General features: G+C 34.0%; 1 protein-coding gene across 4 annotated transcripts in view; it reads left to right on the forward strand.

The window, feature by feature from the left end:
• NAA16 (N-alpha-acetyltransferase 16, NatA auxiliary subunit) overlaps positions 1–16,603 on the forward strand; it is a 56,757-nt gene that overhangs the window by 23,166 nt on the left and 16,988 nt on the right. For all 4 annotated transcript variants that reach the window (XR_013993237.1, XM_081046875.1, XM_081046874.1 and 1 more), the window contains 4 exons: positions 2,179–2,285; positions 10,021–10,093; positions 12,203–12,372; positions 12,717–12,869. Coding sequence is in view for 3 of the 4 variants with exons in the window: in XM_081046875.1 (XP_080903001.1) it covers positions 2,179–2,285; positions 10,021–10,093; positions 12,203–12,372; positions 12,717–12,869 (503 nt within the window). In the remaining variant the exon portion in view is untranslated. The remainder of the gene's footprint in view (positions 1–2,178; positions 2,286–10,020; positions 10,094–12,202; positions 12,373–12,716; positions 12,870–16,603) is intronic.

Below are 16,603 nucleotides of genomic sequence, written 5' to 3' on the forward strand. Positions count from 1 at the left end.
CCCGTGTGGGGATCGAACCGGCTACCTTGGTGTTATCAGCACCACGCTCTAACCAACTGAGCTAACCGGCCACCCCCTAAAAAAGTTTCTAAGTGAAAAATTTTTTTCTGTTTCTGTTCCCAGGCCACCAAGTTTACTTCCCTGGAGGCAGCCATTGTTACCACTAGATGGTGTATCCAGAAATACACTGTGCATATATAAGCAAAAATATGTGTGATGAGTTTGTGCATAGCTTTCCTGTTTCTCCCTCTTTTGTACAAAAGTGCTGGCATAGATTGTTTTGTACCTTTTTTTTCCCCCCCACTTAACTCTGTGTATGGAGTTTGGTCCTATTTCAGCACATGAGAGCTTCCTTATTTTTTTCTCATAGCTGCACAGTGTAAATGACAGTTTAATGGGAAAAGAGGCTTTCAAGGCATTGTGGATAATTGAGAGTTGAGTATGTTATAGTCTTTTAAAATAAAATCTACTGGCGTGATCTGAATGGACAGAAATTTGACCAAGAAGTTGAATTTAGAGTCGCCTCTGACATGAAGTTAAAGTGCTTGTTTTTCCAGTGGATGGTAGGAAAAGATTTTTATACAATAGCTGTCAGTTATCAAGACTTATAGTGATAGACAACATTTATTGAGTGGTTACTGTGTGCCAGACACATTACTTACTCCTCTGTACTTCCCATCTTGTGTGAGCCATACAGGAGTACTCCTGAGGCGAGTTGTGTTACCCTCATCTTACAGCAGAGAAAGTGAAGTTTTTAGTGCACAACTTATTTGTGCAAGTCATACAAAATAAATGAAGGTTTATGCGTTCCTGTAAGCAGCAAGATCTCTTACTGTCTACCAGAGTATTGTTAACTTTTACTTTGCATCAGAGGACGTGCTGGAAACAGTGGGTCTCTGAAATCACTTTTAATTTTTAAGGAAGTAATGATGTATATTTTACCCAAAGAGAAATTTTGTGTTGTCTTGGTAATCTGATGTTCAAAAGACCTATCCTTTGTATATGATCTAATAAAAGATTAGTGATTACCTGAAAACAGTCTTTATAGTAAATTGAGTTAACAGATGTTTTATGTGTTTTTATATTTGATAAGTTTTCCGCTCAATAAAATTTAGATTTCTCTTTTTTTATGACATCAATTAAGTATGCATATTTTGTTCAACAAGGTTCAAAACATAAAAATAAATAAAAATGACCACTTTGGGTTGTTGTGTTTTTTAATAAAGTCTTGTGATTCCTAAAGAAACCATAAGAGTTCATTTTCTTAATCTTACTTTAGGTTAAATCATTCATGACATATATCTTTTTTATCCAAATGAGTGGACAAATCCATGTCCTCATATATTAACCCTTTCAAAAAGTTCACGTCTGAGTTTAGAACCATTGTATTTAAAATTAAAATTTTTTCAGCTTTTAAAAAGTGATACCAAAATTTTTTGGTAAGAGTTTGGAAATAGAATTATTTACTTGATGTTGCAAATAGGGTGTTTATTTTAATTCTCATGTTAGAATGTGCCAAGGCTCAGTCTAATGTCTAACATACGTTCTTACTGTCTTTCTCACCCGGAACGTTAAGTTCCGTGATTTTTTTTTTGTTTTAATCACTGCTATATCCCCAGTATTGGGAACACTACCTGGCACATAGTACGTGCTTGGTCGATGATTGTGGAATGAATGAAGAAATAAATCACTAGTTGATTAGGAAAACATTTGTAAATACTGCTTTATGTTTAAAAATATTTTTGGCTGCTACATGAATGTAGTGTTGGTTATAGTAGAATCTTTACAGTCTGCAGAGTGCTTTATGAGTGTCTGCAGGTAGTAGGACTACGTCCGTAGTGGTCAGTGAGATTAGGAAGGACATTTGCTATAGAGACTATATTCAGAATGGATAGTAGGTTACTTTTACTCAAAGCTGCATAGTCATTTTGTTTACCTATCTTTGGATGTGTTCCTTGAAGATAGTTTGAACCTAGATCTAGGAAAAAAATGTAGTTGCAAATTGAGATATTTGGTGTTAGGCTTTTTGGTGGTAACGAGCAAATAATGTTGACAGACTTTTTGGGTTTAAAAATTGGAGGGGGGGACAATTGTTTCTGAGTGAGTTTTTATCTATAAAATCATTTTGAGAACTCTTTGCATTAATCAAAGTCTAACAAAGTACACTTTTGTTTCTAGGTGACAAATTTAGAGAACTAATGGATAAGTTCCTGAGGGTTCACTTCAGTAAAGGCTGCCCACCCTTGTTTACTACTTTGAAATCTTTATATTACAATACAGAAAAGGTAAAATTTTGTCTTCATTCAGTTTTGCTGTAGTTTTTTTACTAACTTTATTATAGAAAGACTTCCGTGTAAATAATACGCTATGATTTAATCATCTTCTCTGTTCTAGTAATGTTACTCACTTTAGTCTAATATTAGATGAACTGAAATTATGTGCGTATAGTGTAAGTACTGTCAAAGTGAATGTCAGTCTGTAAAAGCTTTATAAAAACACTAAGATGATAGAAGTTGTTTTTAACGGGTATACTTTTCTATAAACTTTGACATATAAACTTTGACAAACTTTGACCAGAGGTCTGTATTTAACTATTTCGTGATTATCTGTTATAGTATGATTGTGGATTTTTAAATTTGTTATGCATGCTTTTAAAGTTGAAGTGTGGATAATTTAGTACAACATTAAAATGCCATTTGGTACTATTAGTTTTAACTAATAAGGCTACATCTTAATAAAGATAGTTTTATCTAGTTCTTGAATAAAGAGAATAATACTTTTCTGTTTTTTGAAATTAGAAATGAGGCACTTGGTCTTAAGTTAGAAAGATAATTAGAAAATTAAAAGTTAATAGAAAACAATTTATAATTCTCTTTCCAAACCTGCTTAATAATAAATTAATAAAATTAAAAAATAATAAAATCTCTACAATTTTGTGTTCTTTTCTATAATCAGTTTTTGAAAGATACTAATGGATAAGGAAAAGATTTTATTAGAAATGCCAAAATATTTTTAGTTAAACCTCTTATCATTTTGTTTATTTAGCTTTTACCCCTAATTATTTGTAAGTTAACAAATATTGTGAATAATAAGCTATTGAAAACAAGGTCAATGATAGGTATAACTGATGGGCACTTTCTTCCTCAGGGCAGCAGGTTTCACAGACTAAAGGAGACAACTGATAGTATCTAATACCTGATTAATAAAAAGTGTCATTTACATTAAAAAATTTACAGTTCTTTATGCTTTATTTGACTGTAATGGTACTGCTGTCTTTTTTTTTTTTTTTTTTGATAGTCACTCTTAGGAAAACATGTAAGAAGTGCCTACCAGTAATTTCTTTGGGTTATTTAAATCCACATTTGCCACAGTTCCTTTTTCTTCTTGGCAAATGTGACAGAGAAGAAAGGTGAAGTAAAAGTCAGAAATAATAAAGAACTTATGTACGTGAATTAGAATACTGCTTTTGGAACACATTCTTGCAACATCTACTGAATAGAGTGGTTTTTAAAGAATTTGGTTCTCGCTTTCACTGGCTTTCTCAAGTTTTCACAAGGGGCTTAGGCTTCTCCCCCCCCCCCCCCAAATCCCTTCAGTATTGATCCAAAATTACACATAAAGGTGTTAAACATTTGTTGGTATTTTGTAAAGCATGGAATTTGCATTTTCCCCTCCTTTCTTCCGTCCCCTCCCCCCAACTCTGTTTCAAGTTGTTGTTTCTCAGTCTAGTTGTGTAGGACACAGCTCCCTGGCCCATGCTGGTATTAATGAGCCTATCCAGTGTTTGCAGTTTTTTTATTTACGGAGATTTCATATGGGCTTTCCATTATGTTGATTTTCCTCAATTGGGGTCTTGTTTTGAAGTTCTGAAGCTGAAGATTTATTTTATTTAGTAGTGTTTATACTCCTTTATGAAGAATTATATTAACTTTAGTGTGTTTTGTTGCACTTTTTAATTTTTTAAATTAAAGTTTATTGGGGAGACAGTTGTTAGTAAAGTTATATAGATTTCAGGTGTACAATTCTATAATACATCATCTATATCTCACATTGTGTGTTCACCACCTAGAGTCAGTTCTTCTTCCTTCACCATATATTTGACCCCATTTACCCCTCTTCTAGAATCCCCCAACCCCCTTATCCTCTGGTAACTACTAAACTATTGTCTATGTCTATGAGTTTTTGTTCCTTCATTTGTTTGTCTTGTTCTTTTGTTGTTTTCAGTTTTATATACCACGTATCAGTGAAATCATATGGTTCTCTGCTTTTTCTGTCTGACTTATTTTGCTTAGCATTATAATCTCAAGATCCATCCATGTTGTCGCAAATGATACTGTTTCACCTTTTCTTATAGCCGAATAGTATTCCATTGTGTATATATACCACAACTTCTTTATCCATTCATCTGTCGAAGGACATTTTGGTTGTTTCCATGTCTTGGCCACTGTAAATAAAGCTGCAATGAACATCGGAGCACATATGTCTTTACGTATAAATGTTTTCAGATTTTTTGGGTCATATGCTGCGTCATATGGTAATTCTATTCGTAATTTTTTGAGGACCCTCCACACTGCCTTCCATAACGGCTGCACCAGTCTGCATTCCCACCAACGGTGTATGAGGGTTCCTTTTTCTCCACAGCCTCTCGAACACTTGTTACTGTTTGTCTTGTTGATGATAGCCATTGTGACTGGGGTGAGGTGATATCTCATTGTGGTTTTTATTTGCATTTCTCTGCTTGTTTTTTTTTATTTTTTGAACTGACTATAAACATGTTTCACTCTTAGAGAGGCAAAGATATATAATACCCTTAAGATTTGCCCTACCTGCACTTTTTGCAATTGCCAGTAGATGGCACTGTAAGTTCATAAAAAAATATTTGGCTCTACAAATTGAACAACTTGAGTACTGTTCAAAGTCTAGAAAGTCTTTTAAGTGGCAGGTATTTTAAGTGAGTGATGGGGTAGTATTGATCATGGTGGGTTAAAATGTCTATTATCTTTAATTTTGCTTTATAACAGTAGTCTCTTTAATTTTGCTTTATAACAGTAGTCTTTTTCAACTCAGTCTTAAGCTCTAGTGGGTATCAGAATTAACTAGAGGGCTTGCTAAAAGCAGATTGGTGGGCCCCAGAGTTTCTGGTTCTGTAAATCTGGGGTTTGGTCCAAAAATTTGCATCTCTGACAAATTACCAGGTGATGCTTGCTAGTGTTGATGATGTTAATGATAGGAGAATCACACTTTCAGAACCACTGTATGTTTTAAATTATTGTGGTAAAATACATTTAACATAAAATTTACTATTGTAACCTTTTTTATTTCATGTGTACAAAATAACTGATTAGATATTTACATACCTTACAAAGTAATAACCCTAACAAGTCTACTGTGTAACCAATTTTAAACGTGTAGTTCAGTAGTATTAAATACATTCACATTTTTGTGCAACCAGTACTACCATCTGTCCATCTTGTAGAACTGACACTCTAAACCCTTTAAACACTATCTTCTCTCCCAGCCCCCGACAGCCATCATTATACTTTGTCTTTATGATTTTAAGTACTGTTAAGTACCTCATATAAGTGGAATCACATAGTGACTGGCTTATTTCACTTAGCATGATGTCCTCAAGGTTCATCCATGTTGTAGCATATTGCAAGATTTTTTTCCTTTTTAAGGCTGAAAAATATTCCATTTTATGTATATACCACATTTTGCTTATCTATTCATTCATTGTTACACTTTGGTTGCTTCCATGTTTTTACTATTGTGAATAATTCTGTTATGAACATGGGTGTACAAATACGTCTTTGAGACCCTGCTTTTAATCTGGTGGGTACATACCCAGAGATGGAATTGCTGGCTCTTTTGGTAATTCTGTTTTTAATTTTTTCAGGAACTGCCATAATGTTTTCCATAGCAGCTGTACCATTTTGCATTCCTACTAATAGTGTATGTACAAGGTTCCAATTTCTTTACATCCTCTTCAACAGTTTTCTTTTTAAAAAAATTTTTGTGATAATAGCCATCTTCCTGGTTATGAGGTTGTATCTCATTGTGGTTTTCATTTGCATGATTAGTAACGCTGTGCAGCTTTTCATGTGCTTATTGGTTATTCGTATATATTTTTTGGAGAAGTGTCTATTCAAGTACTTGGCTCATTATTGAATTTTTTGGTGTTTTTGAGTTTTAGGAGTTGTCTGTGTATTCTGGATATTAATCCCTTATCAGATACACGATTTGCAAATATTTTCTCCCATTCTGTGGGTTGCCTTTTTACTGTGGGTAATGAGTGTTTTTTGATGCACAAAATTTGTAAATTTTCGTGAAATCCAGCTTGGCTTTTTGTTGTTGTTACCAGTCCCATTGGTGTTATATACAAGAAAGCATTGCCAAATTCAATGTTGTGAGGCTTTTGTCCTGTGTTTTCTTCTAAGAGTTTTTTTGTTTTAGGTCTTAAATTTAGGTCCTTGACCCATTTTGAGTTCATTTTTGTATATGGTATTAGGTGAGAGTCTAGATTCATTCTTTTACATGTGGATATCCAGTTTGCCTAGTACCATTTGTTGAAAAGAATGTCCTTATTGAATGATTTTCGCACCCTTGTCAAAAATCCTTTGGCCATATATACAAGGGCTTATTTCTGGACTCTCTATTTTATTCCATTAGTTTCTATGTCAGTCTTTGTGCAAATACCAAACTGTTTTGATTACTGTAGCTTTACACTAAGTTTTGTAATCAGGAGTGTGGGTCCTCTGGTTTTATTCTTTTTCAAGATTGTTTTGGCTATTTGGGGTCCCTTGAGATTCCATGTGATTTTTTAGAATTGGCTTTTTTATTTCTACTAAAAAAGTTACTGGGATTTGATTTTGACAGCATTGACTCTGTAGATCTCTTTGGGTAGTATTGACATTTTAATAATATTAAGTCTTTCAATCCATGAACGTGGATTTGTCTTTAATTTCTTTTAGCATTGTTTCTTAGTTTTCTGGTACAAGTCTATAACTTTCTTGGTTAGTTAATTCCTAAGTATTTTGTTCTTTTTGATGCTCTTCTGAATGGAATTGTTTTTGTAATTTCCTTTTCAGATTGTTGTTTTTATATAGAAATACAACTGATTTTTGTGTGTTGACTTTGTATCTTGCTACTTTGCTTAGTTCATTTAACAGGTTTTTGTGTGGAATCATTAGGGTTTTCTACAAGTAAGATGCCATCTAAAAACAGGTATTTTTACTTCTTCCTTTCTAATTTAAATGCCTTTTTTTTTCTTGCATAATTGCTTTGGTTAGAACTTCCAGTACTGTGTTGAATAGAAGTGATGAAAGCAGGCATCCTGGCCTTGTTCTTCATCTTAGTGGAAATGCTTTCAGTCTTTAACCTTTCAGTATGCTGTTCACTGTAGGTTTTTCATATATGGCATTCATTATGTTGAGGTAATTTTCTTCTATTCCTAGTTTGTTGACTTTTTATAATGAAACGGTGTTGAATTTTGTCATGCTTTTTCTGCATCAGTTGAGATGATCATGTGGTTTTTCCCCCCCCTTTTGTTGATGTGGCCTATTACATTGATCAATTTTTGTATGTTGAACCATCCTTGCATTCCAGGAATAAAGCCCACTTGGTTATGGTGTACAAACCATTTCATGTGCTGCTGAATTCGATTTGCTAGTATTTTGTTGAGGTATTTTGCATCCATGTTCATGAGGGATACTGATTGATCAGTAGTGTTTGTGTTGTGTCTTTATCTGGCTTTGGTGTCAGAGTAATGCTGGCCTCTTCGTATGAGTTTAGAAGTGTTTGGTGGAATTCACCAGTGAAGCCTTTGGGTCTAGGGCTTTTCTTTGTTGATTTTTGATTACTGATTCAATCTCCTTGTTAGTTATAGGTCTATTCAGATTTTAAGAATAATTTTTAAAAAATCTTTGTGTCAAAAGTTTTATTAAAACAGCAATATTGTTGTTTCAAAAGAATGTACCCATATTCTACTACCCTAATCAATTTGGTTATGTTTTCATTGAGAATGTATCTATACATACATGTTTTAGTGAAATCATATAAATTCTGTTTTTTTTGTGTTACTTAGACATTTTCTCCACTGTTAATATGTAGTCCCACCTATTTCCCTATTGCCTTTCTATCTTCGCGAATTATGCCATATGATGTAACATCATATCTGAAAGATAACATGTAGGTCTGAGCAGTGTTTTAGTTTGGTCTTTTTTTTGGGTTTCATTTTTGACTGGTGTCTATGGGATAATCAGTGGCTTCTTGGACACTATACCATGTGATTTTTGGGGGGGTAAGGTGCTAATTTGGATTCAAAATTAAGCTAATTAAATCATACCGTCTTATTATTCCATGGAAAGAATGAAGAGGTTTCTTTTGTAGCCATATACCAAAATTTGTTTAGGACTTTGTGCTACATGGTCTGCTCTTTAGCGACAGTGGAACTATAGTGAATTTTGGTTAGTTTGTAAAGAGGCCTAAGGAAAGAAAAGAAATATAATTGTTTTTCTGAAAATAAAAGTGTGTAAAGTTTCAGTTTTAACAAAATAGTAATCAGTAATCATTATTTTAGTAGTAGGTAGATAAGTGAATTTGGGTAGGAAAATCTATAATTGTGTAGTACAAATTCTCACTTTTCTGCCTTTTTACCAGGGCTACTGGTAATAATAAGCAAATCAGAGTCGTTTTAAATTTCACTTATACTTTTCATATCTTTTTCATTTTTTTGTAGGCATGCTAACTGATTGATAAACAGAATAAGTCTCCTTGTTAATTTTATATCTGCTTAATTTTAGATTGTAATAAATGTTTACAAACTTGAAAAAAAGGAAATCACAGTTTATTTAATGATATAATTAATTTATAGCATTTGGTATTAGAGATGATAAGGCATACAGAACCCTGAAATATAGATAGGTAAGATTTCCGAGTGAGAGGCTGGTTGACTGGCTAGTTTGTCCTTCTGTAATACCCCACCCTCACCCCAAATCAAACAGAACTTTAAAATTTCAAGAGCTCTTTAAGATTCTTTGGGAACTCGATTTGGAAATTTGTATTTTTAAATAGATTGCTTAATGCCACACAAGGGAGTGATAAGTTTGTGCCTCCTAAACTGTCACTTGTGACAATTAATGGCTTATTACTATTGTTCCGCTGTGGAGTATGTTCCTTTTCTCTGGTGGTATTAGTAGCATCCCACTTTATAAAATTAGAAAACTTTCAAATTTATCATTATTAAAATAATGCCACATTGGTCAGATAATGTTAAAAGTTTTAATGGCTTTTCTTCACTTTTGACCTTTGTTTTTTTGAAGTTTACAAACAAGGTGGTTATGTTTTCCAACTCATTCTGAACAATTAACATCAACAGGCATTTAATACCAACTGTACTCATAAGCTGCTTTTTTTCTTCCTGCTGCCACTTCTAATTCACATCGCTTTTTGTTTGGCACTTTCAGGCATAGCACATTTACTGTGCAGTTTATAATATTTCAGTCCGACCTGAATATAGCATTGAAGTTCAAATCTTTATCAGAATGATCACTAAAAACAAAGGTAGTTTAAACATCTAGTTAGGAGTTTACTTCTTCTATCAGCTCATTGTATAATTTGCATCATTTCATGTGACTTTTGTAATGAGTGACATTTTAGTAAATCTGAATATATAACGGCTTACAACTTCACAAATAAATTGTTAATAATAAAATATACATATGTGTTTATTGTCAAAAACAGTTTTTGTAGTAACTAGTGATAATTTGTTCTTCAAAACCTGAAACTACTTATTGAGATGAGAAATGAATGAGATTCTGTTTTATTATTAATAGAGATCCATATATTTTCTGTGTTCTCCCCTTTCCCCCACGGCAAGGGGAGCACACACCCTAGTAGTTTAGTTAATGCATAGTCTTGAAATAAACTGTGTATTGTTTCCAAATCTAATTTAATCGATAATAAATATAAATACCTTGAATAAAATGTATTTAAAAATTTAAAACTATGTTTCTTTAACAGATTTCCATAATCCAGGAGCTTGTTACTAATTATGAAGCCTCACTTAAAACATGTGACTTTTTTAGTCCTTATGGTAAGTTTAAATTAGATTGAACTGGAATTTGATTACTCATTTTGATCCATTTTTAATCACTTACGGTAAAACTACCTTATGTTTATTATGTATGTGCTGCATGGTACATGATAGCTGTTTACTAAATAGTTTTTGGATTAGTGAATGAAATGAGAAGAGCACTTCAATTTTATTTAATTTAAATTGTTCATAATATTGTGAGGTTGGAGTTAACCCTACATTAACATGAGGAAATGACTTGAGAGGTAGAGTGTGTTGCCAAAGATCATGCCTTCGTGTATATTGAAATTTATTGAATCCCTACTTCTTTCTGCTTTTTTTTCCACCTTAAATCCTGTGTAACTTGGTTCTTTGTTTCTCTGTTTATAGGGTCATATCAAGGCAACTTAATTTGGAAAACATTCTAGAAAACTTTCAGTTGTGCTTGTGCAGTTGTGTTTCTTCATGCGTCTTTTACATGTCAGTTGCCCTTTTGTTTTTGTTATTCTGAAACAAATTCTGTATAAAATAACAAACACAGAAATAAATAGAATAACAAATCTTGTGTCCCCATCACCCAGCTTCTGTTATTAATGTGTTACCAATCTTATTTGAAGTACATTCAGGCTACTTTTTCTGGAGTATTTTTAAAGCAGACAAATTGTTTTCACCTGTCAGTACCTTAATATGCATCTCTAACTGTTTAAAACATTTAAACCAAAGATGTAACCACAGTGCCATCTCACACAAAATTAAATCATACTGGAGTATCTAACACCCAGTCTGCATGCATGTTTGCCCAGTTATCTTTAAAAGTATCTTTGTGTAATTGATGTATTTGAATCCAGATCCAGCTGAAGTCCTCACTTGATTTTTATGTCTTAATATTCTTTTAGACTTGACTAGGCCGTCTTCTCCCCTCTTTAAAAAAACACTTTATTGAAAGGTCATTTGTCTTGTGGAATGTCCCCTGTTCTGGACTTGGCTGATTTGCTTTCTCATGGTATCATTTCATATTTTGCTATCATCCATATGTCTTACCAGTGTACAGGTAGATTTACCGGCTTGATTAGATTCACGTTCCATGTGAATAGTTCATAGGTGACGCGTTGTACTTCCTGTTTCTCACACCTGGACCCAGATGACATTCTCGTTGTTTGTCTCGTTGTGAGGTTACGGTTGCTCGGGGTTCATATGTTGTCAGCCTGCCCAGAAAAGAGCTCCTCAGGGCCTCTCACCGATGGTTTTAGCCACCACCTAGGGTCACTGCCCCAAATCGTCATTTATTCTATATTTGTTAGCTAGAAACCTTCTTAGAAAGAACTTGCTCTCATCGAATATTTGGTTTTCTGGAAATAAAGTTATGTAAGAGGAACAAGGTAAATGCTGGGCTCTTTGCCTTTACATATTATTTGTGTTTTAATTTACACTAATTTGTGTGTTTTCATCGTTGGCATTTCATTCGATCAGCTAGTCTACGAGACCTGTTTTTTCTGATGTAGTGGGGGTAAATTCTTCTTTGCACTCTTCCTCATTTTATACCTGTTGGTCTTCTGAAATCTCTCTGGAGAGCTTGTTATTTCTTTATTGACTCTTCTGTAGCTTGAGGATGCAGGGTGGGGGACAGGCTAGAGCTCAGCTGATTGTATGTGACTGCCATTGTCACAAAGGATTACTTCTGTCAGGCATGTATTGTCTTCATACCCTTCAACTTTTGAGTGTTGAGGCTGGCCAGTGCTCCGCCCTGGTGCTTCTTGCCTTTTGGTAATCTTGTGGTGGTGGTTAGACTTGTCTTCTCTCCAAGCTGTTTTCCTTGACCTGCTGGACCTGCTACCTTATGCCCTTAGCCTGAGAATTCATAGACTGATCTCCCTCATTTCCCCTGAGGTGGGGGGGAAGGGGGGGATAGATGCCGATGAAATTAACATCTTGTTTTTCTGCTTGGCTGCCACTTTTTGAACTTGATGGCATGAAGTCATACCTCTTTCTGTTCACATAGGTCATTTTTGCTGGGTTTTTACTGTTTATTATTGTAATAATTATTTCATTATGCTTTGTAGGAGACAAAATATGTGATATTCTTTACTTTGTTTTCTTCCCTATAATAATTTTATATTTGTTTGATTGCAGAAAATGGGGAGAAGGAACCGCCAACAACACTACTCTGGGTTCAGTATTTCCTGGCACAGCACTTTGACAAACTTGGGCAATACTCATTGGCTTTGGATTATATTAATGCTGCAATTGCTAGTACCCCAACTCTAATAGAATTATTCTATATGAAAGCAAAAATTTACAAGGTAATATTCTAGTCATGGTTTTTGAGTAGTTGAAGAATTTGGCCACCTTAAGAATCCTCAGAGTTATTTCTGTGTAGAAATAACTTTTATGGCACCCTGATAATCTATTTCTAATACTGTAATAATCCTAAAGAGTTTTAGGTTACATAGTTTTGTAATCAGTGTTAATCATCTGATTAAGCTCTTAGTAAAATGTGAATTTTAATTTATCTTAAGATTTCTAGATAAATTTTACAGAAATGGTACAAATTTCTAATTTGTCTTTATAAGCTTTTACCATTGATATTGCATCCATATTTTTTTAAACATAACTGTAATTTCTTTAATACTTTCATCTTTTAAAGCATATAGGTAATCTTAGAGAAGCTGCAAAGTGGATGGATGAAGCACAGTCTTTAGACACGGCCGATCGATTCATCAATTCCAAATGTGCAAAATATATGCTTCGAGCAAATATGATAAAAGAAGCAGAGGAAATGTGCTCCAAGTTCACAAGGGTAGGAAATAGCATGTACTTGCCTGACTTAGTAAAATGAAACTGAAGTTCTGTGGTGACTTGTAAAGTTTGCCACTGAAGTTAAGAATTCATTTTTGTTATTTTATTATTATTTATTATTATTATTTTTGAATACCATTTAGCTCACATCCTAAGTATGGTTTCTTACTGTGGTTGAGTGTGTGTGTGCATGTGCTTCTGGTGGGGGATGGTTAAAAGCAATGGCAGGAGTCAAATAGCTTTATACAGAAATAAGCACTGCCATATGTCAGTGAATATGTGTAATACTCGATTTACACTTCTTTTGTCTCACTAGCGATTTGTGACTACTGTTTAATTTTTCTTTTATAGTATTTTACTTCAGAATTGCTCATAGAACCTTTTCTGTGTAGAACTAATGTCCATGGACTACTGGTCTATGACATTCGAGAATTTAAGTTCTCTGAAATTATTAGGCTAAATGTTTGTTCTTTTCCTTTCTGTCCTTCACCATCTTTTCATATTATTTTCTACATTGACTTTGTTACATTATAAGAATAATACATGTTTGTGGTTAAAAATACAAGTAGACTAATGGAACAGAATAGAAAGGTCAGAAACAGATTAATGTATATTTGGAAACTTGGTATATAGCCAGAGGTGTTTTAAGAGTCAGAGATGAAAAAATATTGCTGAGACAGTCAAATAACTTTCTTATGCTGCACACAAATCATTTCCAGGTAAAATTCTAAGTATGGAAAGCAAACCTTTCAAACTTCTAGAAGAAAGTATAGAAATTTATCTTTAGGACTTGAGGAAACATCCCTTAAGACACCAAAACCATAAAGTACAGGAGTAAAATTGATACACTTGGCTATGTTAAAATTAAAGATAACATGTAACAAAAATGACCATAAGCATAGGCAGAAGATAAACCATAGAATTGGAGAATATATTTCCAACCCATATAATGAAAAAAGAATTTATAATGTACTCCAAAGAATTCACTGAAAGTTACTTAACACACATTGAATATGACAGAGGCATAATGAGGAAACCATTGTTGCAAGTTTGTTTTCCAAGTTTTAATTAAGATACTTTGAAATAAGTAATTTATATTTCCAAGTGCTCATTACATAGAAACAGGAGCCTTTAGTGCTGGTGTTTGCAGGTAAGCTATTTAGGATGAAAATAAATTGCCACTGTCCTCTGTGATACTAATTATTGCTACTACAGCACCAGTGTATCACCTTCCTTAAATGTTAACTAGTTTCTAGTTGTGTGTGGTTATTAATGGAAACCCCTTATAATTTAAAAGCCACAGAATAGCTTGAACTTTTATTATGGAAATTTAACTACTCACAAGAATGATGTCATAGAAACATACACACACACACACAACTCAGTAAAGACAAGACAATACAAGAATGGGCAAAGGACATGAATAGTTCACTGAAGTAGAAAATGGAATGGCGAAAAAAGACGTCTTCATAAGTTATTAGGGAAATTATAAGATATTTTGTACCCATCAAATTTAAGAAATTTAAGTCTGACATTACTAGGTATTGACAAATAGTATGTCTTACATACATGCACATATATATGACAAATATATTTATGAAATATCGTGTATTTTTCTGATGGGAAAGAAACAAGAAATGGTCTGTAGGTAGTGGCTTTTAATGAAAATTAAATGTGTCTTACCTATTTAATTTTTCATTAGGGCCATTACCTATAGACTATGTGTTGTTTCTTTCTCATCATGAAAGGGGCTTTTTCATCTGAACCTGCCTTTTACTTTCTGATATTTACAGTAATGCTAATAATTTGTGTACCGTTTGTAAGAAGAAACAGAAAACTGGTTTTAACAATTATTAAGCATTGAGTTAAGTACTTTACATACATGGTGTCATTTAGTCTTAACAACCCTATGATATCATTACCCTCATATTACAGTTAAGGAAATGTTTAGAAAGGTCAAGTACTGTGCCAGCTGGAGATCACCCAGCTAGTCGTTTATTTGGAGTCATGATTCTAGTGTGTCTCTGACTTTAAAATCCAGGCATTAGGATTGTCATAGGAGCAGAAACTACAATGACTAGTGTTAATAAAACTCAGATGCTGTAGGATGAACAGCAGATGCAAAGTGGCAGACATACTTAATGTTGGGGAAAAGTATTAGCAAGAATGGTGAATATCAGGAGAAAAAATTTAGGAAAATGGTAACATTCTTTATGCATTTTGTAGCATTTTGTCATGTGTTTGTCTGACATTTTACAGCAAGATGGTTGAGGCTCTGAAGAGGTTACCTGAATCATCTTTCACAGAGTAAATAGTGCTGGCATTCAAACTCTTCAATGCCCTTCCTACTACATCATAATTTTGAAGGTTAGAAGGAAGTGCGACTGTAGATACAAAAGCAGTGATGTTTGTAGAGAAAAGTACTACCTGGAAGGCCAAGGTAGAGATTAGAAGTAAAGTGTAATTATAGAAATGTACACTTGAAACCTCTGTACGAGGTATGATAAAAAAAATGGTGAAATGTTTAAAAAATATTATTACAGTAAAAGGCACATTGCCATTAATCCCCTTTCTTTGAACACACTTCTCCCATCGTTCTCGCCACTTTCTGAAGCAGTTCTGGAAGTCCTCTTTTGTGAGTGTCTTTAGTTGTGCTGTCATGGCTGCCAGGATGTCCTGGATTGATTCAAAATGTTCACCTTTCATCGTCACGTTACTTTGGGGAAGAGCCAGAAGTTGCACGGTTCCAGATCCGGAAAATAAGACGGATGAGGACACACCGTAAAGTTTTTGTTTGACAGAAATTGTCGTGTACCAGAAGTGATGTGTGACACGGATAGTTGTCATGATGGAGGATGATTTACTGCACACTTTAAAACACACCTTCTCTCATCCTTAGCTCACACCCGACTGACTGCACCAAACAAGTTGAAACTTGTCACACACTGTGACTAAGGTTCAACGCCCCGCTTATTGTATTGGAGATCCCTGCCTTTCTGTTGGATGGCACTTGGCAGCAGCATTCCCTGTATTTTGTGATCTCAACGGAAAGGCTCCATGTCACACAACGCTTCTGGCATGGCAATTTCTGTCCACAAGTTTGGGAAGTTCCCATCAACAATTTCTTTGAGTATATTCTCTGTTCCCTTCTCTCTTTCTTCTTCTGGTATGCCCATTATTCTTATATTGCTCTTTCTGATGGAGTCAGAAAGTTCTTGTAGAGTTCTTTCATTTCTTTTAAGTTTCAAGTCTCTTTCTTCTTCCATCTGTGTAATTTCCAAGTTTCTATCTTCGATGTCACTGATTCTTTCCTCCATCTGGTCAACTCTACTACCTAAGCTGGTTATTTTATTCTTCATTTCTTCTATTGAGTTCTTAATCTTCAGAAATTCTATTTGGTTCTTTTTCAAAATTTCAGTCTCTTTCGTAAAATGCTCATGTTCTTTGATTGTGTTTCTGAGTTCATTAAACTGCCTTTCTGTGTTTTCTTGCATCTCGTTGAGTTTTTTCAGAACTGCAATCTTGAATTCTCTGTCATTTAAGTCACATATTTCCATATCTTTAAGTTCTTTTCTGGAGACTTTTCACTTTCTTTCTGAGCTGTCTTTTTGCCTTGGTTATTCATGGCAATTACTGATTTATTATTTCTCTTCCTAGACATCTACAGGAGTGGCTTCTGCAACAGGTTGATAGGAAGAAGTCTTTCTTTTGTTTTCCAGTACTTGTTGGTAGAAT

This window comes from Rhinolophus hipposideros, assembly GCF_964194185.1.
Source record: "Rhinolophus hipposideros genome assembly, chromosome: 4".
Lineage (NCBI taxonomy): Eukaryota > Metazoa > Chordata > Mammalia > Chiroptera > Rhinolophidae > Rhinolophus > Rhinolophus hipposideros.